The sequence below is a fragment of the Lacerta agilis genome, chromosome 4 (assembly GCF_009819535.1).
Source record: "Lacerta agilis isolate rLacAgi1 chromosome 4, rLacAgi1.pri, whole genome shotgun sequence".
Classification (NCBI taxonomy): domain Eukaryota; kingdom Metazoa; phylum Chordata; class Lepidosauria; order Squamata; family Lacertidae; genus Lacerta; species Lacerta agilis.
In genome coordinates, this window is record NC_046315.1 from 34,931,195 (window position 1) to 34,952,731 (window position 21,537).

Sequence of the window (21,537 nt, forward strand, 5' to 3'; positions counted from 1 at the left end):
TCTACTGTTTCATCACTTGGATTTTCCCCAGTCGTAAGGAAGAACTTGGAAAGGCATTATCAATTATAGAAAACATTATGATTTTGTGTCCAAATATTTATCTGTCTACTACAACATAAGCAGTCTGTACATAAATACCTTCGCTCTACGATCTTCTGGAACTCAATGCGCATCAATCTGCCTCGGGCTCTTGCTTGAATTAGTGTTAAAATCTTGGCTAATCTCTCATCCCTCATTTCTTCCAAATGTCCCAGAAGACCAGCCTTAAAGAAGACCTGAAATGTATACCATGAAACTAAGACTTACAAATTCAACAAACCCTTGACATGTAATAAACTAATTGCCACTTTTATGAATAATATTTTTTTAAAAGACATGTAATATGGTCCAATTCAATCTTAGATTTCCAAAACAACAGTGCCAACTGGGTTAGATTACTAATGACACAATTTATACTGGCTGGTTTTTGAATAGCGTAAAATCTTGTACCCAGTGAAGGTGAAGTGACATAGTGTCCTGTGTTCTTTGTTGATCCTCAAAACAGCTCAAGGCTCCAATCCTACCCACCCACCCATTTCCTGGTAGTATGTAGCACTTAGTTCTGTGTAGACATGGCTAGGATTGCATCATAAATTTCTACAGCTCTACGCATGTTATTTTGTAAATGCTTCCAGATGACCTGTTTACTGAACACTCATCCTGATTTGTTTGCAGAGAGATTGGACAGCACTGGCTATTTAATGAGCATCCATTCTGTTTAGTTTACCAGGAGATCAGATGATGTTGCATCAAACTGTTATCTACTCTTTCCAGTGAAATTTACCACCCTTTTCCTTATTGCAAAAAGTATGGATGGGGGGGGGGGGTGGAGCAGATTTGTTGCACAATACTTCCCAATCAACTATAACTGTGCATCCTGAACTTACCAGCATGCAATGCAACTGAAAATAGCAACAGACTATCATATATCTACCCTATATTACAGTACTCTACCTTGCAAAAAGCATGCCATATTTTTAAAAAGTCAAAGAAAAAGGATAAAGACATATCTGGATGTTTGAAAGCTAGGGGGTATGTCTCCACCCTTGGCAATGTCTTTTTAAAAAAACATTATTCATAAAAGTGGCAATTAGTTTTATTCTCTTACATCAATTCCTTTGAAAAATCTAGCTATTAGTAATGATGAATGGCAATTGAAGCATTACAGATACAATCAGAGCTGTGAATTATATATCCCTGGGTGGTAGACAATTGGTGGTATTTCTGATCTACTTCCTTCTTTTATAATTTGATCTGACATTAACATTATGGGGTGCGTTTATTCTGGCCATTTAATCTGAAGTGCTAGAAAAGGTGTTTCCCTTACTTCTTCACATCAGTTTTCTGAACAGAGCTAGAGATTTTAACATGAGAACAGACCTGCTGGATCCGGAGGCAGTTTTGGGGTAGCAGAACCAGTGTGGGCTGCAGGGGGGGACCCGGGTATTGGACTGCAGGGGGTCACACAACATTGCCGTAGAACAGAATGTGAGAGGCAGGGGGCACGAAATTTTAGTGTTGCACAGGGCACTGATGAAATTTGAGAGCCCAAAGTCCACCACTGACTGGATCAGGCCAGAGGCCTACCTGGTGCAGCATCCCATTTCTCACTATGGCCAACCGTATAGTGTCTAGCACAGAACTAGAACACTTCACCCACGAAAATCAACAGCATTTCTGGCTAAGGTTTATTGAAATGGGGTTCCTTTTGCAAACCAACTTCCTTGCATGAGCCCAGGTCCTCTGCACACTAATTCCAATAAGCCAAATAAGCTGCATGTGAAGGCAGCAATGGTGACTAGATCAGGGGTCAGCAAACTTTTTCAGCAGGGGGGCGGTCCATTGTCCCTCAGACCTTGTGGGGGGGCCAGACTATATTTTGAAGAAGAAGAAAAAAGAATGAATTCCTATGCCCCACAAATAACCCAGAGATGCATTTTAAATAAAAGGACACATTCTACTCATGTAAAAACAGGCTGATTACCAGGCCGTGGGCCGGATTTAGAAGGTGATTGGGCTGGATCCGGCCCCCGGGCCTTAGTTTGCCTACCCATGGACTAGATCAGGCACCTCCAAACTGCAGTCCTCCAGATGTTTTGGCCTACAACTTCCATGATCCCTTGCTAACAGGACCAGTGGTCAGGGATGATAGGAATTGTAGTCCAAAACATCTGGAGGGCCGACGTTTGGGGATGCCTGGACTGGATAGTCAGCCTTCTTTGTGTGTTTTGGAACACTTGTCACATGAGGTTCCATTTGCCCCTCTCTTTCATTTCCTTAACTAATATACTGTTCTATATTTCAATAGAAATCTTAAGTGGTTTACATAAATACAACACAGAATGGAAGCGATAAAGTGGCAGTGGTGCCATTCTCTTGCTGTTTTCTGTCACTTAGTGAAGACTATTTTACTCCTAGGGGGCATTTGCCAGGTAATTTTTTTGCTTTTAATGTTGTTTTTATATGCCATGCCTAGCTGTACTGACTGTTAGTCATGCTGCAATTTTATTGTTCAGGGGTTGAATTCAGGGGGACTAGGCAGGCCCAACCTAACTAGTTGTTTTAATGGGTGGATCCATCCTGCCTAGTTATTACTTAGAGAGTCTCTGTAGTTAGCCTTCTACTTGCATTAATCTTTGTTCTTGTTGAATATTTGTTTGGCTTGCCCCTTGGCCTGGGTGCTTAAAGCTGAATATTGACACACAAGGAGCCTCAATTTGGTGTAATGTGTTAAGTGCCACACATCATCTTTGGGGAGCTACCTTCTTCTTGAGTTCCACTTCTAATTGTCATGTTGTTATTTTAACTGATGTAACGTGTATGAGATTGATTAACACTCGTGATTAATCAATGCACAATTCTATACAAGGCTACTCAGAAGTAAGCCCCAATGATTTTTTTTATCCTTGGGTAAGTGGCTATAGAACGATAGCCTCTCTTTAACCAGATGTCATTTCCTACTTCCCCACAACCACCACTCTTTCATAGATGGGACAGAATAGTGTATATTGATCTTCTAGTGACCATCCATCCATCCAGGCATTTACCTTCAACAGTGTTATAGCATCAGATTCTCTCAGATGATTAACTGAGCTCAAGGAAAGATTGAAACCATTGCTTTACCTTTGTGTGTCCAAACTTGTACTGGTTGTTATCAATATCTAAAGAGGCGAGCAATTTTTCAGCAGCTTTCCTGCTGTCTACAAACTTGTCCTCGGGAATTGCAGAAGGATTCAGAATGCGGTACCTGGCAAGAATAGATTAAAAAATGTGTAAGCAGATGAAACTCTGGATCAGCTTGCTATGCCTCTCTTTACACTGGAATACAGCAGGTATGTCAGACAGAATACCAGATTCTCTGCCTTTCTACCCATTATATAGGGGTTTCTCTGGGTTTCAGGCTGAAGCCATTTTCATCAGTTGCTACCTACTCCTTTAAACTGAAGATGCCAAGGACTGAACATGGGACCTTCTGAATGCAAAATATATGCTCTGCCACTGATCTATGGCCCTTCCTCAATTAATGCACCCAATTAACCAGTGAAGTCAGAGCAGTCATTTGCTTTTTTCCTCATTAACCCAGCCCCCAACACATTAGCTAGATAATAATGTAAAATAAGGACTATTAGGGTGAAAGGAGACAGCTTTGAACTTCCAAGGCTTCAGCCTAACAGCCAGTTGAGCAAACTTTGCCCTGTAACTTTAAGTTATAGAAAGCATTTAAAGCAGCAAAGGGTCATAAATATTCCCAGTATAGCAGTGCTATTAACAAAACATACTTAAAAACATTTCTCCTTCCGGAAACTAAACCTAATGAGCTTATCTGTCTCCAGATGCAGATTTATGTATCTGTAGCAGCAGCAGTAAACACAGACAACTGCCTTTTTTTCAAAAGGAATGGCACAAACGTTGACATTTGTTTCCTGAAAACTAGGGTAGACAACACTGATTTAAAAAAACAACAACCCCACAACAACATAGAGGCAACCAGGCGCAATCCTGTCTAGATTCTCTACCCTCCTGCTCAACTCTCAGGCGTGCAGTGGCTAAGTACATGTTCAAAAGCATGCATTTCACAAGCTACAGGGTTAAGGCAAGCATGCTAACAGACGCTGGGCCAAAAGAGAGCCCAGTATGAACTGGTGGTCTAGAAATACTTTTATAAATAAATAAAATTCTGGGCCAAAATCCACACATCTGCCAAATTTCCAGCATGTGCAAAATTTCTGGTTCAGCTCAGCTGCGGAAAGAAGAGGAGGAGTTTGGATTTGATATCCCGCTTTATCACTACCCTAAGGAGTCTCAAAACGGCTAACATTCTCCTTTCCCTTCCTCCCCCACAACAAACACTCTGTGAGGTGAGTGAGGCTGAGAGACTTCAGAGAAGTGTGACTAGCCCAAGGTCACCCAGCAGCTGCATGTGGAGGAGCGGAGACACGAACCCAGTTCACCAAATTACGAGTCTACCGCTCTTAACCACTACACCACACTGGCTCTCAAGAACAATCAAGTAAAGAAAAAAGGCCACCCAAAAGTGATTTAGGATGATTAAAAAGGAAGGTTGCTTATTGGGTTTGGGGGATGAAAAGAAGTACGAACTTGGCTAGGCCACTGATCTTCACGATACCTTTGTTTAAAGTCGGCATAGATAACCCTGTTTGGAAATCCCTTGCGGCAAATACGAATTCCTTCTAAGACACCGTTACAGCGAAGCTGGTGAAGGACAAGGAAAGGGTCCATAGTACCTGGAAAGAAAATCCAACGTAAGGCTTTTATTTCATGGTGGCTTTTTCACATGTCACCAGAGACAATTATTTGTATTGTGAGACCTATGAAAAGTGCATCGTTGAAATGTAGATCAAATAAAATTATGCTGGATTTTCTTTACCTGGAGTTTTTGTTTCATTGGGAATAATGCAGCGCACAAAATGGGGAGATGTGGACTTCAGATTAGTCATCAGTTTGTTTAAATTTTCCTTTAGAGAGGAAAGGGAGATTAAAACAAGCAAAATCATGGAACATTTCAGAACAACAAGCATCTGATGAGCAAGCCACCCATCTCCATGGGATAAAGAAGTGATTCAGTAGGCAGGTACATACACTGGGACTTTCTGGTGCCTGGTTACTTCTTAGTACACTTGCTTCACAATCACTGCTCTGGTTTGGATGTAACACTAAACCATAGTTTAAGCTACGTCAATGAACTTGCTCATGCACTTGCTTCTCCTCACCTCCCATGTAATGTAGTCATGAGAAGAAGGCTGGAAGCACCCAGGTCTTGGTTTAAATTAAGCACAGTTCACAGTTACATCTCAAGAGAATCAAACTGGTTAGTTTAAACTATGGTTTATTTAACTGTGCCAGTATCTAACTGTAGCTTCTGATCCCAATCCCAAAATAAGCAATTGATGTTGTCAAATCCAACCATGCTAACCACCTGCTAAGTCATATTTGACCGTTGCTGCAAATGCAAGAGTTGCCACCATTTGTCTGTTATGGTGCCTTAAAGGTTAACAAGTTCTTTGTGACGTAAGCTAAAGCATACTCTATTCCCTTAAAGTTTATGTAATAAAACCCTGTAATTTTTTGAAGTCCTCTTGGATGTGTTTGTGGTTGTACTGAACCCCATCCTTGATGAGCTATGACAGCTGAGTATAGTTTACCCATCTGGTTTCAAGTGCTGAATCAGGAGAGGAAATCAATAAAATGTACAGCTTATGACTTAGGAAGCTAGACAATCAGGTCTTGTAAGGAGGTCTGTTTCTAATATTTTAGGTTCTCTGTTAGGAATGTTCCAGGTCATTGGTGTAAAGCGACAAAGACAACAGACAGGTTACATTTAAAAAAGAAATGAAAAATTACTTTATGCATGGATGACACTGTTTGGAAGGAAGCACCTTTCTTGCGTTTCTTCTCTCCACCTTTATCAGCTTGTGCTTAAAAAAAAAAAAGACAGAGCAACTAAGTTAAATACTGATTACAGCACTGACATGAAGTAGAAATGTTTGATACAGTTTGCATGCTTATCAATGGTGTTAAGTTGTGGGTGGACACAGCAGACGACACAGCGATTTCCAAACAGCTCTTGTTTATTTGCAGGCTGGAACAGAACTGAGCTGAAGGCCTCAGCCACCTGCTTATATAGAACTCAGCTACAATGCAACAGTAACAATATTCTGCAGCTATCCAATCCCTGAGTGTCAGTTTATAATCCTTCATTTGCATAAGCTGACCTGAGTGAAAACCGCAGCAGAATAAACTATATACACACACCCCTGGTGGCCAAGGTGAGAACTTCAATACATAACAAATGGCTTTCTGCAAAGCCATATGCAGCAATGTGGGTCCCGTGATGTTTTCAGCTGCTACAAGCTACGATGCAGCTTTGTTGTGTCCCCTTGGCTTGGTTCCTTGTGTTCTTCCTCTTTGTAAGGAGGAACCTCCCACACCATCCTAAATGCAGCACTGCTACCAGTAGCTCTCTAAGGCAGAGTTTTCTAAACAGTGTGTCATGACATGTTGCTGTGTCGGCTGCAGTGTGTAGGTGTGTCGCGCAAATGCTCCCCACGCTCCTCTCAGGGCTGGAAAGGTGTTAGTTTAACCTCTGGTTTGCTAGTAAAACTGAATTACTGTGTCACGAAATGATGCATGTCTAAAAAGTGTGTCGCCAACATGAAAAGTTTGGAAAGGTCTGCTCTAAGGGTTCAGACTAGGATAAGTCTCAGCCCTATCTGGAAATTCCAGGAAATGAAACTGAAACCCTTAAGAATGCAAAGCAGGTGCTCTCCCACTGAGCTACAAGTCTTTCTCTAGGCAGCCGTGAGAATTGGGCCCTCAGGTGAGCAAGAGGCAATGGCAGCAAGAAGCAGCAATGGGGGCTCCAGGCAATTGTGAGTCCTTCCATAGTGTTGAGGCTTTAACAACTGTCCAGTAATACAGTGGTGCCCCGCTAGACGAATGCCTCGCTAGACAAAAAACTCGCTAGACGAATGGCATTCGCTAGCGGAAGGCTGCCCCGCAAGACGGGGGAAAAAAATGTTCATCGCGAAAACCTCCGCTCTGCATTGCCGCTTCGCTAGACGAAAAATTCGCTCTACGAAGATACTCATAGAACGAATTATTTTCGTCTAGCGGGGCACCACTGTACTAGTTCCTGTGCCACTTGGTAGCTTTCTGAGTATTCTCCATAAGAATGGGATCCATACATTGGGAGGGATTCACTTAACAAACCCTATCAGAGGCGGCCTCGTGCAAGGAATGTTGAATTCCACCTAGAGACTTTCTGGCTTTGTCTGCAATGTACGACTTTCTCTAATATGGTTGCATAAGGCCCCTAAGTATAGGGATAATATAGGCATCTAAACTGATTAATAAGGGGAACTTCATGGAGCGGACTTTCCATGAGGCATTTGCTTTGGTTATAAGTTAAATATGCCATAGGAAGAGTGTCCAAAGGAACGTTTTAGAAAGGAAAGTTAATAGGTCAGCCATATATTCTGGTGCTTAACACCATGTGTGGGTTACAGATGACATCAAGAACATTATGTTGTTGTGGTGTAAAGTGTCCTCTGATCATCCTCTAAGCATACCCTGATCATGCTCCAAACACTCTTGTCGGGTTAGTGTGATGTTGCCTCGTACGCACCCTCACAGAGCTACAATTCCTAGAGTTCCAGAGGAAGAGGGATTGACAGTCACACCACTTGGCATAGCTGTCAACCCTCCCTGCTGTTCCCCACTGCTATATACATAGCTGTCAACCCTCCCTGTTGTTTCCCAATGCTATAATAAGGGGATTTCCCACAAAAAGGGGAAAGATTGACAGCTATGCCACTTGGGGAACTGCAGCGCAATGTGAGGGAATAAGGGTCTCCTAACAACTCTCAGCACCCTTAACAAACTACAGTTCCCAGGAGTCTGGGGGGGGGACCATGACTGTTTAAAGTGGTGTGGCACTGCTTTGAAGGTATACTGCAGATGGGGCTAGCTGGAGTCAGTTCTGAAGACCTGCAAAGAATCTGAGAGGACACTTGCTATTTTCTACAGCATAAAATTTTAGAACTGGATGAGATCTTGAGGGTCGTTTAGTCCAGTCCCCTGATCCATGTAGGGCCAACAATGCAGGATGCGACTAGAGAATCCCTGGCGGATGGCCATCCAGCCTCTGCTTAAGCCTCCAGGGAAGGAGACCTCACCAGCTCCAGATGTGTTGGTTCTGATACAGAATGCCTCTCGGCATTAGGAAGCTTCTCCTGATAGTAAGAGTCCATGTAAAAAAGACCTGAGTTGTACCATGTGTTTCATGTTGCTCTAAGTGCTGCTACTAAGATGGCCATGCCCTTTGGCGGACAGAGTGTGAAAACCGCATAACAAGTCCCAGGAATAACATTCCATGGCAGATTAAAAAAAACAAAAAATCCCCGCAGGCAAGATGACGATTCCTAGTTACCTGCAATGATGTGCAAGTGGCAGGTTGTGTTATTTTGGCTCAGCTCCTTCTCCAATTTGCGTTACGGAGCCTGCATTCTGGCTGCGTCTTCCAGACACCCTCTTATGATTCATGACAACTACATCTACTCAAATGAGGTTCTTAATAAATATTCTTTAAATTGATTGTGGCTGTAGGATATAACAGCTAAATCTCTGTAATGAGTCACACTCCTACTTATTTAACATCATTTTATGGAAACCTGCAAATTGCTGCAGTGCCCAAAGAGGGACAGTTGGCAAATGCGGTTATTTAAGAATATTTCTGCTCAGTGGAGCAGAACCTTCAAAACTAAGAGATTTGATATTGAGAACCACCATTTTCTTTAATTATCAGGTGCACAATATTTTTTATTTTCTGAAGCTGCATTTACCTTACTTTATACTAAAAGATAGGTGAGGTGTTGCAATTTTTAAAAACCCTTTATATTCCAATAAGTGACACAACATAGCCTATATCCACAAATAAACAATTCATACTACTGTATTCCTTTTAAACTTTGGGTGACAGCCAAGTAAGCAGTTCCCCTAGTGCAACCAGCTTTGCGGCACAACAGAGTTTCCTCTCCCTCTCTTCTGTCCATCTGAAAATTGTATTGTTAAAAGACGATATTTAAGAAATATTTATTTATGTACTATCGTTTTATTTTCTCTTTTGCTGGTCTATGACCGTAATAAAGTAATGGTATGTATGGTCTCTTCTGTCCATGTGCCCCCTAAAGATGTTCTGGAGGGTTTAGCTGGATACTGCCCCTTCTTTCCAACCCATATAACCATTCTTCCATAGTGCCCATTATAAGCCATCAACCTGCTGGCTCAGGTGCAATGAGCTCACACATTACTTGTGCTCAAGGCAGTAACTTGTGCTCATGGTTGCTGATTCACACAGCCAGTTCACTATGTGTCCACCTCAAAACCCCTACAGAAGCCCTGCGCAGGCATTCATGCTCCTATGTTCATCTGTGTGGGAGTTGTGACATTTCAAGCATCATCCTCTAGCCTTTGCACAAAGAGCACAACCACCTGTGGCAGTGGAGCCTTCACACGTACAGCTCTACGTATGAAGGTTTCCTCGAAATATGGACTCCCAATGGTGCAGAATCCTAGAAGCCTTGTGTGCACAGCTGTGGGCAAAAACTCTGTTGTTACAAATGGTCATGCTTTTTGCATTTTAGGACTAGCGGAAGAGTTTAATTGGTGCATTCTTGCCTCCATGTTGATGAGCACCGGAACATTCATGCCCAAGTAGGCTGTGACTGAAAAATAACATGGCCCCAACTAGGATATATAATTCCAATGTATTGGGAAATGCATACTATTTGTGTGTAGTACAGGTGTCTCCCCATTTATGTTACAGTATGTTCCAGGGCCCGCACACATAACTGAAAATCATGTAAGTAGGGAGCACCCTCAAAAAAGCCCCCTTTTCTGCCCTCCAGCTCTCTCTGCCTCTCAGCACAACTCTCTTCAACTGGAGTTGATGCTCTGGGGATGGCTAGAGGCTGGAGGATGTGGAAAAGTGGTGGTTACCGCACGCATCAGCTGCTTGGCGGGGAGACTCAGCAGTCTAACCAAAGCCCCACTGTGCCTGCGGTCTCTTTGGGGCTTCCTCCACCGTCTCTGAAGACCTCTTTGGGCTCTGGGGAGGGTGTCCTCACGAGCCACAAGGACTCTCCAATTCTCCTGCCATTTCTCGGTTTGAATATATCTATTTATTTATTTCCTGGCGCAGTGCATATATGTGGTCACATGTGTGTTGATCTCACATAAGTGGGGCCATGTCTGTAATATACACTTGCTACTTCTAGTATTTTCATGATTCATGGTTCTGACCTCCCACAGTACTCCAATCTGTTCTTTGCAGAGGTTATTTCACTCATTACACAGTATCCTTCCCACCAACGGTGTATTCACCAGGAGTGTTAAAGACATTCCTAACTGTCTGGCATTTAAAGATGTACCTGTAAAGCATTTTATGGGTGCACCTTCAAAATGTAACTCATAGTGCCTATGGCTGCAGCTGAGTTATGTACCAACATCTGAGCCAGAAAGAAAGCTAAGTGATGCACCAACTGTTTGAATCAGTAGAAATAACCATCTCTCTGTTCCCCACAGAGATGTTAGGGAAAAAAGTACATTTAAGGCAGCAAGACCTTCAGATCTCATGAGATGGTATATTTACTCAACATTTCTGCTAAGCTTTGATCTAGGAATTAAAGGGAAATGGTCATTCAACTTACCGCTGTCAGCACTGATATAATTTTCAAATAGGCTTGCTAGAAGTTTGTTGGAAGATTTTTGAAAAGTGCCCACCACAGTTTCATTGAGTGGGTCTTTGTTTTTCTCAAGCCAACCCATAATGTTATAGGGCACCTAGTGTTTGTGTGTGTGAGAGAGAGGGGGGGAGGGAGAGAGGGACAGAGAGAGAGAGGGAGAAGGAGAGAGATGATAGACAGACAGACAAAAGGGAAGCAAAACAGTAAAACAGATTAAATAATCAACTCTAATGCCTTTTGCTTTTACCTTACAACCATTTAAAATTCTGGTTTATCTATTATTTACATTGTTTATTTACGTATTTATAAACTGCACTTTCATTAAAAAATTGAAGAGAAATGCAACATCTAAGAATAAATCAACAAAAAGCATACATAAAAACATAATTAAAAGAAACCAGTAAATACTGGTTGGTTTGAAAAGAGAACATTCATATTGCAAGGCCTGTCTGCACAATATAGTTTCCAAAGGACATCTGAAAGAAGGGAGGTAATTAAGAGGGATTTTATGGGTCACTTCAGGAGTCTTACCAGTAATATATTCATCTTAATATCAGATCTCCACTTTCCTAAATAATCACCACATCATTCTTCCATGCATCTCCCCAGTCTTTCAGTTCCTCCTATCCCTTAGGAACATGGGAAACTGCCTTCTACTGAGTCAGACTACTAATCCATTTGTCCACACCATAGCTAGCTAACGTGGTGACAAATGTTCTTGGACTGCAACTCCCATCACTCCTGATTCTAGGGCTGCAGATTGGGGTCTTTCCTAGCTCCACCTGGGGACCACATGAATTAAACCTTTTGCATGCAGAGCATGTGCTCTACCACTGAGTTCCAGTCCTTCTTTGTAGAGACAAAAATAATAAAAATGCCTAGAGATGAAGACAGGGACTCTGTGGTTGAATTCTAAGGCATATGTTTCAAGAGCAGAGAATTTCAAACTGCTTCCAGCACACTCAGAATGCTCGACTGACTTCACCCCCAAGTTAACTTTTCAAAACTCACAGCGTGGCATTCCTCTCTTGCCATTGCAACCACTTTGGCCCATGGCTCCATTCATTCCAACAGGGCTTCATGCTTTGAGGTTAATGCCATTGTCCCCATCTGCAAATGCCAAAAAAAAAAACACTTACCGCTCCAGCATAGTGCAGGAGTTCAAAATGAGCTTCATATTTCCGTTTTTTATCAGGCCTGGGTTTCTGCAGATTGGGTGACTTGCCCAGATGATTGTCGTACAGCTTGGCTTTGAAGGTCATATCTGTAGCCTTTGGGAACATGCATTCTTCTTCTAGGATAGACAAGATCCCCAAGGGCTACGCATGGCAATAGGGAGATAAATGTTAGGGTTTTGTTTTCCAAGGATGTCATTTAGGTTAGCATGAATGAATACTGCATCTGCAGAATCTCCTCCCCGCCCCACCATAGCTGTTAACATATTACTCTTTCAGACTGCTATCAGACTTGACGACACAGTGTGAAAATATTATATTTTATACAGATTGCTGACACAATATTGATGCTTTGGTTTTCAAAAGGCTTGGATTGACTTACTTTTCTCAATAAATCAGTCAGAAAACAACCCAGCGTTATAATAGCTGAGGTCTATATAACGTACTACACAGCGTAATGAACACATGCTACCAGCTGTGTCTCGTGGCTTGCCAACTTACTGACACCCATCCCAGTCTTTTTCTGCAGTTCTTGCATTCTTGGGCAACATTTGCCGTGGTGGGTAAAAATTTGTTTAATGGTCTCTCCTAACTAATAGAAAAAACTGATCAAGAAGATTTATTTGTTTTGAATGTGACTGGTACATCTCTGAGCATGGGCAGCTATGGAAAAATGAATAAATATAGATATATCTGTATCTCCAGAGGAAACATCAAGAATCAAAAGGTACCAGGTGTATTGCTGTTGTTTAGGCCTGTCATGGTGCTAGTAGAAGAAATCAATCTTCAAAAGTATGTTTGTATTCCTTCTTTCCTTCAGAGAACTCAAGCTGGCATGCATGGTTATTTTCCTCAATTTTATGCTCAAAACTAGCTTGTCAGCTAGGTTATGCTCAGAGGCAATTACTGGCCCATGGTCAAGCAGTAAATTTTACAGCTGCACAAAGACATAACCTAGTTCAGGGCCTAGTCAGACACGCTAATCACTATATCACATCACTGGTAGACCTTGGTGTATCAAATTTCAGCGGTGCCCTATGCAATGCCAAAATTTGCCCCCCCCCCTCACATCTTGCCTTCTGTTCTACATCATAGTTGTGGCACCGTCTGTGGCATCCCCAAGTCTCCACTCCCAGTGCGACCAAACCAGTCGCGCTCCCCTAAATCCACCCTGATCTCATTGTCTTTATGGTAAGCCTTTCCTACTATCAAACAGAAACCCCAATGATGTTTTCCATACCTTTTCAATGAGATCAATGCAGGCTTGCAAATCCATTCCAAAGTCAATGAACACCCAAACGATGCCTTCCTTTTTGTACTCTTCTTGCTCCAAGACAAACATGTGGTGATTGAAAAACTGTTGCAGTTTTTCATTTGTATAATTGATGCAAAGCTGCTCAAAGCTGTTAAACTATGAGGGGGAGGAAATTCATAAAATTAAATTTACAGAGAAACAAGAACTAAGGCAAATATATGTAAAGTCTGTTAGTATATGATCTGAATTCCTTTAAGACTAACTTCAGTGCTAATGTGCAGAACACAACTGCTTAATTTGCAGATATGGATAGAAGAGTGCCACTAAATTCCCAAAGTGTGCCAGGCATAATATGCCCGGCATATTTCTTGAAGCCGATTCAAAGAAGTTCCCCTTGTGCCTAAGTCCCATTGGAACTGCTGTTGGATGAAACTTTGAGCAGAACTGAAGTCAAAGCCTAACCAACATTTCCTGGACTGAGGCTGAAGTAGACTCATTATGAAAGGTATCTGTCAAAAGGCAAATACCGGTATTTTCCACTTTCCAGTGACAGAAGAATTGAAGTCCTGCAAATGTTGGGGCTGTTTGCTAAGAACATGAGAAGTAAATTTGTGCAAACTATTGCATTTTCCTTGTAGTGGATGGTGCTAAGTTATATAAATACTATCCACAGTTCATTGACCCTTCTAAAAAATTTTATGTTTAAACATTTATGTGCATTTTCTCTGCCTTTGTGTGTGAATTTATATGTGCATTCCTACTGCCCTTGGGTGGATCAAATAAATTAGGTCAGCTGAACACTGGTAAGCCTGTTGCAAGTATAAGTTTGCAACTTTTGTATGAGAACTTGACTAATTCTAGTTACAGTTCCTTGCTTTCCAAGATGGGTTTGGGAGTACATTCCTCATGCTTTTATCAATGATAAATAAACTACACCTACACATTACTGACTAGTTCTCACTGCTCCTGATACTCAGCAAGCTGTACAACATGGGTGTGTAATCTGTGGCCCTCCAGATGTTGTTGGACTCTAACCCTCATCAGCCCCACCCAACATGGCCAGTGGTCAGGAATGATGGGAGTCAAGCAACATCTGAGCTGACATTCCTGCTAATACAACATTGATAACTGACTCTTTCAATTACAGGTAGGTAGCTGTGTTGGTCTGCCATAGTCAAAACAAAATAAAATTAAAAATTCCTTCCAGTAGCACCTTAGAGACCAACTAAGTTTGTTCTTGAAGAAGTGTGCATGCACACGAAAGCTCATACCTGCAGGGATTCTTCGCTGGAGCTTCCCGCGCGCAGGACAAAGTCAACTGCGCACGGGATACCAGTTGCTGGGGGATCTGTGGCCAGCGTCTCACATGCGTCCTTGCACGGGCGCCGGCCAAGGCTGCGGAAGGGACGGCCGGTAATTCCGGAGCTTAACTCACACCGCGCCGTGAAGAGAGTTGTCCGCCAGGCTTAATCTGAAGGATGCGTGAGTCGTTTGGATGAATAAGTGCCTCGTACGTGTACCTGCAAGCACTTGCGACCTCCTAAGTTGTTCCCTTAAGTAAAATACCCAAATAAAGGGTGCCCAAAACTACGACCAAATTAAGCGCTAATAAACTGCAAAAAATTAAACTGAAATGAAATGAAGACAGACAACCATGGTTTCTTTTGATGGCTTTGGCTGACCCGCGTAGGCTATTTCTTCTCTCTGGGTTTGTCCGTTCTAAGACTACCTGAGCTAGCTGACCCTTTACCGCCAATTCTTCCGTGATCTATCCCTCTCTTAAGCTAGCTAAACCTTTACCGCCAATTCTTCTGCGATCTAACCCTTTCTACCTCCTGCACACTCTTCTACCCCAACCAACCCTCCAACCAACCCAAATAACCCACGGTCTAGGACCGTCTATCTTTCCCGACTTAACCTAACTATCTGCCTAACACGGGGAGCCGCAGCCTTTTATTGACAACGAACAGACAACATCATGATCAATACCTTTACCAATCAGAACACTGTTGCTGCCCTTGAAAAGGGCGGGAAGCAGATTAACTGACCATTAACAAGTTTAAAACCTTGGAGCCAAAAAGTCTTAGCGGAGGGATCTCAGCGGCAAGTCGCCCACTGGATCCTACTTTCACTTTCGCTTTAACTTGGAAGTATACATAAAATAGTGCACATAATTGACATTAAACAGGTATAAATGATCGTAGGTGCAAGCGCACCCACGAAGTGTATTCCCACGCATACCAAGAACAAACTTAGTTGGTCTCTAAGGTGCTACTGGAAGGAATTTTTAATTTTATTTTGTTTTGACTCTTGCAACAAATGTTATCTTCTAGCTAAGAGACATGATTGTTGTTGTTTAGTCGTTTAGTCATGTCCTACTCTTTGTGACCCCATGGACCACAGCACACCAGAGACATGATTACTTTAAATCAATTCATTGCTATCATGAAAATTTTGGGAGGCAATTACTCACATCAAAGATTTCAAAGCCAGCAATGTCCAACACCCCGATGAAGAACTGTCTTGGCAACTTGGTGTCCAAGGTCTTATTGATGCGAGTAACAAGCCACTTGAACATCCTATCATACACTGCTTTGGATAAGGCCCCAACAGAATAGGAAACCTGTAGAAGAGAGGTAGAACAATCACGCAATACCATAATAATCCTTGTGATCAAAAGTCTGCGGAAGATACTACCTTTGAGCATCCTACATGCCAGGTTCAGATCTATTGACATTCTGGGTTTAAACCTAGCATGCAATTATTGACCTAAAGCATAGATCAGTGTAGCCCAATATAGAGGGTGTTGGACCTGGGATACTTGATCCAACTATGCAACCTTGATAAAGCAAATCATTTCTCACCCTTAGTGCCTGACCTATAAAATAGGAATAAATATAGCTACATATGAAATCTGCAGGAGGAATTATATTTTTTCATCACCAAGCAACATATTTATTGGCTGAATGGCAATTTATCTAATTCCTTTTGCACTTGCATAGTTTACTGCTTTGTCCAATGGCAAGGACTTTGGTGTGGTAATGTGTGCTTTAATAATTGCCCAAAGCCATAGGTTTTGCAGTTTCAACTCGGCATAAATATGCTCAAACAGCTGTATGCAAGATGGATTTCAATATAGCTTCGGAATCTTCGAAGCTGGATTTACAGTTTTGTTTTATGAAAATCCAGCTACTTTCCTGTTTCATGATATTGTTGTGGGCGGTTTTAAAATTTGTCTACATTAAGCCCAACTAACTCGTATCAAAATCAGTAGCACTTACTTCTGAGGAAATGAGGTAAGGAAATGTGTACTGAAGAAATACAATGGCTTGTATCCAAATAGTTCTTGCATTAATTGTTTTTGAGTTGTTGTTTTTGCTTCACTTATATGCTGTGTTGTTTTTTAATATGCTGGAAATGTTGTTTGCTAATTTTTAACACTTTGTTATTATTGTGAGCCAATCTGAGCTCAAGGTACAGGTATTTGTTGGAAAGGGTCAGACAAATAATAAATTGAAGCTTAAAAGTGTACCCCACCCACTTTGAGCTCCACTGCTGGCTTCAGCCCCCCAGTAGCATGCAGTCCCAGACAGATTGCTCCCAAGGGAACTGCAGCCCTCAAAAGAATGATGGTTCTCCATCCCAGCGTATGGGTTTGGTATCATGCTGGCTCATGTAGTTTAAACACCTCCTTACCTGTTCCACACTTTGGCCTTTGGTGACATACTCATTTCCAACTTTCACTCTAGGATGCACCAAACCCTTAAGCATATCAGAGGAGTTAACTCCCATCAGGTAAGCAGCTTTGTCAGCACCTGATAGAGAGTTACAATATTTCAACAAGTTCACTGACACAGGATTGGACTGGTTTAGATTTATAGATCACTCATTTACTGGGAAAGACTAGCATTTTTTTAAACAGCAACAATGGAGCATGAAAATAAAATTGACTATATAAATCCTAGCTAACACCTACTCTGTACTAGAATTTAATATATTTAAAAGATTGCAGGCCTCTACATCATAGATCCTTCCTGAATTCACTGTGTTTCTCTAACCCCAAGTACCCGAGTCTGAATGTCTAGCTGCTGCTCTTGCTGTGTTTTGACATTTATTTTTCCACAGGAGAGTAATATCAGCATCATGCAGAGCACTGAAGTGTCATGATATGTATGTTCCAATCACATGGAAATGACAATCGCAGAAGTGAGAGGATTAAAACTTTAAGATTATGTATGATCTGAATAGAGATCATACAGCAATAACAAGGTTTATTCACATGTTTCAATGAACAGAGGTATAAGCTGGCCCTACTAATGTACAAGTGTTTGTGTGAAAGATTGTACCCTTGATGTATAGCTTAACACAGTCTGTACACTTGCTGAACATTACTTGTAATAACTGTACATGTGCACAGCCCAACTATTTGTGTACACAGATTGTGCACTCGTTGAATGTAACTTGTGAGCATCCCTGCAGTCATTTAAAAGAGACCTTTCCTTGCAGCCTTGCAGCTCAACACAGGGCATGGAACATTGTGAATGGGCAGGTATGGAAGAGCTTACTTTCAGTGCCATCAGCTTCTGCCTGCTCCTCCCTGGGTCTCTGTTTAAATTTCATGTTTCCAAAGTGCATAATGGCTCCAGTGAGCTTGTAGGCACCATACTTTTCATCCGCCACAAAGCCCAAAATATCCATGGCTTGCTGTGGAAAGTAAAAAGAACAGGACGTTTTGTCACTTGCCTGTGAAACAACATGCAGCTTTATTTTCTAGAGCTCCTTCACGGCACGGCTGATGTTTTTGCTTGTTCTGGTATTGATCTTTCAAAAAATAAACTAGAGGAACAAGAAGCCTCTGCTATTTATTTTCAATCTGCCCTATTCCTCAAATACGGAGAATAGTTCCTACCGCTAATAATCTACTGATTATTATATATATATATATATAGAGAGAGAGAGAGAGAGAGAGAGAGTTTTTCATTTTTTAAGGTAAGCAAATAAAACCATCGACCAAAAAAATAGCCCCAAACTGCAATGGCACGACAGCTGAACATAATAGTGTTACATGCCAACCCAGTCTCCATCGAGTGGCTGCTTGAGATTCCAGGGGTTCCAGGAGCTCAGCCAGGGTTGTGTTTCCATTGGGAAATCAAGGCACAGTCTTGAAGAAATATGGTTTATTGTACCCATATTTACACCTGGGTCTACTTTGGAGAGAGTTCAGAGCATTACATCACAAGAGGGACTTGCTTCCCACAGCAGCACAGCATTGGAGTCTCTGTCCCAGCCTGCCAAGATGGTTCTGCCCTGCATGGCTTCTGCCTGGAGTTCTGGCTCCACCCTTCTCCTTCCCAAAGACCCTTGCCAGAAAAAAACCCCCAAGCCTCATGTAAAACAGCTTTTTTCCCCTGTGGGCACAGCCCCCCCTGTTTTCCTTTGTCATGGAAGCTGAAATCATACACCTTTCTCCACCCATGGTAACCATGGGAGCTTCCCACTAGGTCCTTGTCAGAAAATCTCTTGCCCTGTTGATGGTTTTTATTGATGGGTTAATGACTCCAGCACCTTTTGCATTCTTAATAACTTCTATCTTATGTGAGGCCCTGGCCTAGCATCTTTCCTTCAATACTCCAAACATTATCTAAATTCTACCATTTATTAATTTCTAGCATTCACTAACTCTGTTGCCCCAGACCTGTAACAATATTCTTTTTTGCTACGGGACTAATACAGAAGAAGACAATCACTGCTATCATATTCATCAGTCAGAAAGACTTAAGGCATCATAAACAATGTTGTTTCACTTGTCTCTGCTTTCTCTTTTTGAGATGAATAAATATATTAATACAATAGGTCTGTTCAGAACATTAGTAGTGAGAATCTTTATAGTCCAAACAGTGAAATTTACAAGGTCTATAGGACTAGATTTATGGTTTAGCAATGTATGGAAAGCTTCTTGAGGAGAGATTAACCCATGATGTAGAAGTATAGAGGGGAGAAAAGAAGCCAGATACTTTCTGTGCCAATTAGTGGCCTTTTTTTTTTACACATGTGGAATGGAGAACACTATGTTGGCTGCCATCAGCACAGATCTGGACTTCCTGGCTGCATCCTCCTTGTTAGAACTATGTTTGTGTATGTCTTGTCTCCTTTGATTGATGGAGATGATGGTGATGATATGATATAGAAGATCCCTGCTTGAAGGATTGACAAAAATAGACAGTAAATGAATATGATTGAAGAGCATACACAATATCATATGAACAAGAACACTTACTTCTGGCAAGAGGAGGGTGGACCCTTTCTCACTGTGTGGATTTAATTGTGTTCATTTAATATATATTATTGGAAAATCAATTAAAATATGGGGGAGGATAAATAATATTGTTTATAATGCTTTAAGTCACCCTGATTGACAAATATAACAGTGAGTCTTCTTCTGTATTCCACCGATGAGAATTCCCCACAAACTTAAATCATTGATTTTTTTTCCTAAATCACTATTATTGTCTTGTCCTGTCAATCTATTAGCATTAAAAAGCTACTCCTGTAAAAAAAGGTGCTCTGTTTTGCTTGTTGCTTGATGAAATGGATTTGATGTATAAGCTTTTCTGCAATGGTAATTTCCCAAGATTTACTGTAACCAATATGTACTGTGAGAGTCCTATTGCTCTTTCCACAGTTTCGTTATAACAAATCTTTCAGCAGCTAAAATGAATCTAATCAAACCCTTAAATACTACATTCTCTCTCCCCCCCTCCCCCCAAAATCTGCTTAGTTATTATATTACTCTCATTGAGTACCTAAAATCTCACTGTCTGTTGCCACTCTCAGCACTGACCACAATCCCTCCAATGGTCTGGAAACATTGTGCCCTGCATGTGTGTCAGTTTCAGTGAGGTATAATACCACATGTGGGCTATTCTAACATATGCAGAAACCAGGACCCTCTGCTCATTTACCGTATCCAAAACTACATTCTCAAAATGCATGAGTCCTCTGGTTGCTTGCTGCTCAGTTGCTCTGTTGGAAATAACATAATTTATCTGATGGATACTAAGCAAGTGATTTTTGCATTGGCTTATCTTTCTCTCAAATTGTTGTTCCCATTGTTCAGATGAGGGGTGTTAATACAGAAGTACCTTAGCCAGTAAGATCTCTCCCCTTTCCAATTCCTAAATAGACTATAAAAGGATGGGTGGTTTAATACTAATATCAGGGGAAACATACTGGGATTATTTTGGACTGCTATGTTGTCCATACCAAAAAATATGTATTATGTGCAAAGTGAATGTATGACAAAGTACTTAAGAACATCAAAAGTGTAGGGAATAGCATTAAAACACATTATAGGAAAGCATTAAAAATCCATTATGGGATATGTGCACATAATGATGTCAATATCTTGTGAATCCCAGAAGAATGAAATTTTACAACTGGGGAACAGTCACCAAGAGTACCTCAGCAAGGCACCATTCACATTTGATGGGAACTGTCAAAAGATTACTTGAGGTTGACTACAGAGACTGCAATGAGCAAAATATTTGATCTCCACATAGGTATCTACATCAAGATGGGGAACCTTCATCCCACGCACAACCTTCTGGGGCCTTCATGCCAGTTGTGGGCAAGACAAGAGATAAGAAAGTGAGTGGGATCAGAGACAACAGATTTGATTCTTACCTTTGTACAATAGGCTACATTCCAGCCACGTGTCTCTCCTTCCTCTATGTGGGTAAGCAATAGGCATTATCACAGCCTAGACAATTGAGGTGGCTGCAGAGCATGGCCTACTCAGAGGCATAGCCTGTGAAGAGTCCCAAGGGCCACATTCGGCCTGTGGACTGGAAATCACCCACCACTGCCCTACATCAAAATGGACTTCTTATACCTGGTGTGTTTTTCTTAGTGCTGCTGTCTACAATTCTATGATATGACCATTGTGTTGTATCAAATGTTCAATGGAAATCCCTTGTGGAACAAAATTTTTGGATACCACCCACTGTCTCTGCCATGGAAGATCAAGTTTTAAAGAATTATTAATGCTGAGACACAGATTTATTGTTGCTTTTCATAATATATGTACATATAGAGATAAGAATTATTTTCCTATGTACTCAAGACCTAATGAAAACCTACAAAATGTAATGGGAACCACAGCCCTAAGGCTATGTCTGCATTTCCCCACTCTTCCTACTCTGAAAGACTTAAAGCAAGAAGAGAGGCTTGTCTGAAGAGGACCCTATGCTAAGAGCATCCTAAATACTGAAATGCACCAGATGCCCTGACTTGGTAGTACAGTTGT

General features: G+C 41.5%; 1 protein-coding gene across 2 annotated transcripts in view; it reads right to left on the bottom strand.

Moving 5' to 3' along the window:
* MYH15 (myosin heavy chain 15) overlaps positions 1-21,537 on the bottom strand; it is an 87,881-nt gene that overhangs the window by 42,364 nt on the left and 23,980 nt on the right. For both annotated transcript variants that reach the window (XM_033146686.1, XM_033146684.1), the window contains 11 exons: positions 17,798-17,936; positions 16,929-17,047; positions 15,706-15,855; positions 13,218-13,388; positions 11,942-12,121; positions 10,767-10,899; positions 5,902-5,975; positions 4,928-5,015; positions 4,667-4,784; positions 3,163-3,286; positions 139-275 (listed from right to left, as the gene is read on the bottom strand). In XM_033146686.1, the coding sequence (XP_033002577.1) occupies positions 139-275; positions 3,163-3,286; positions 4,667-4,784; positions 4,928-5,015; positions 5,902-5,975; positions 10,767-10,899; positions 11,942-12,121; positions 13,218-13,388; positions 15,706-15,855; positions 16,929-17,047; positions 17,798-17,936 (1,433 nt within the window). The remainder of the gene's footprint in view (positions 1-138; positions 276-3,162; positions 3,287-4,666; positions 4,785-4,927; positions 5,016-5,901; positions 5,976-10,766; positions 10,900-11,941; positions 12,122-13,217; positions 13,389-15,705; positions 15,856-16,928; positions 17,048-17,797; positions 17,937-21,537) is intronic.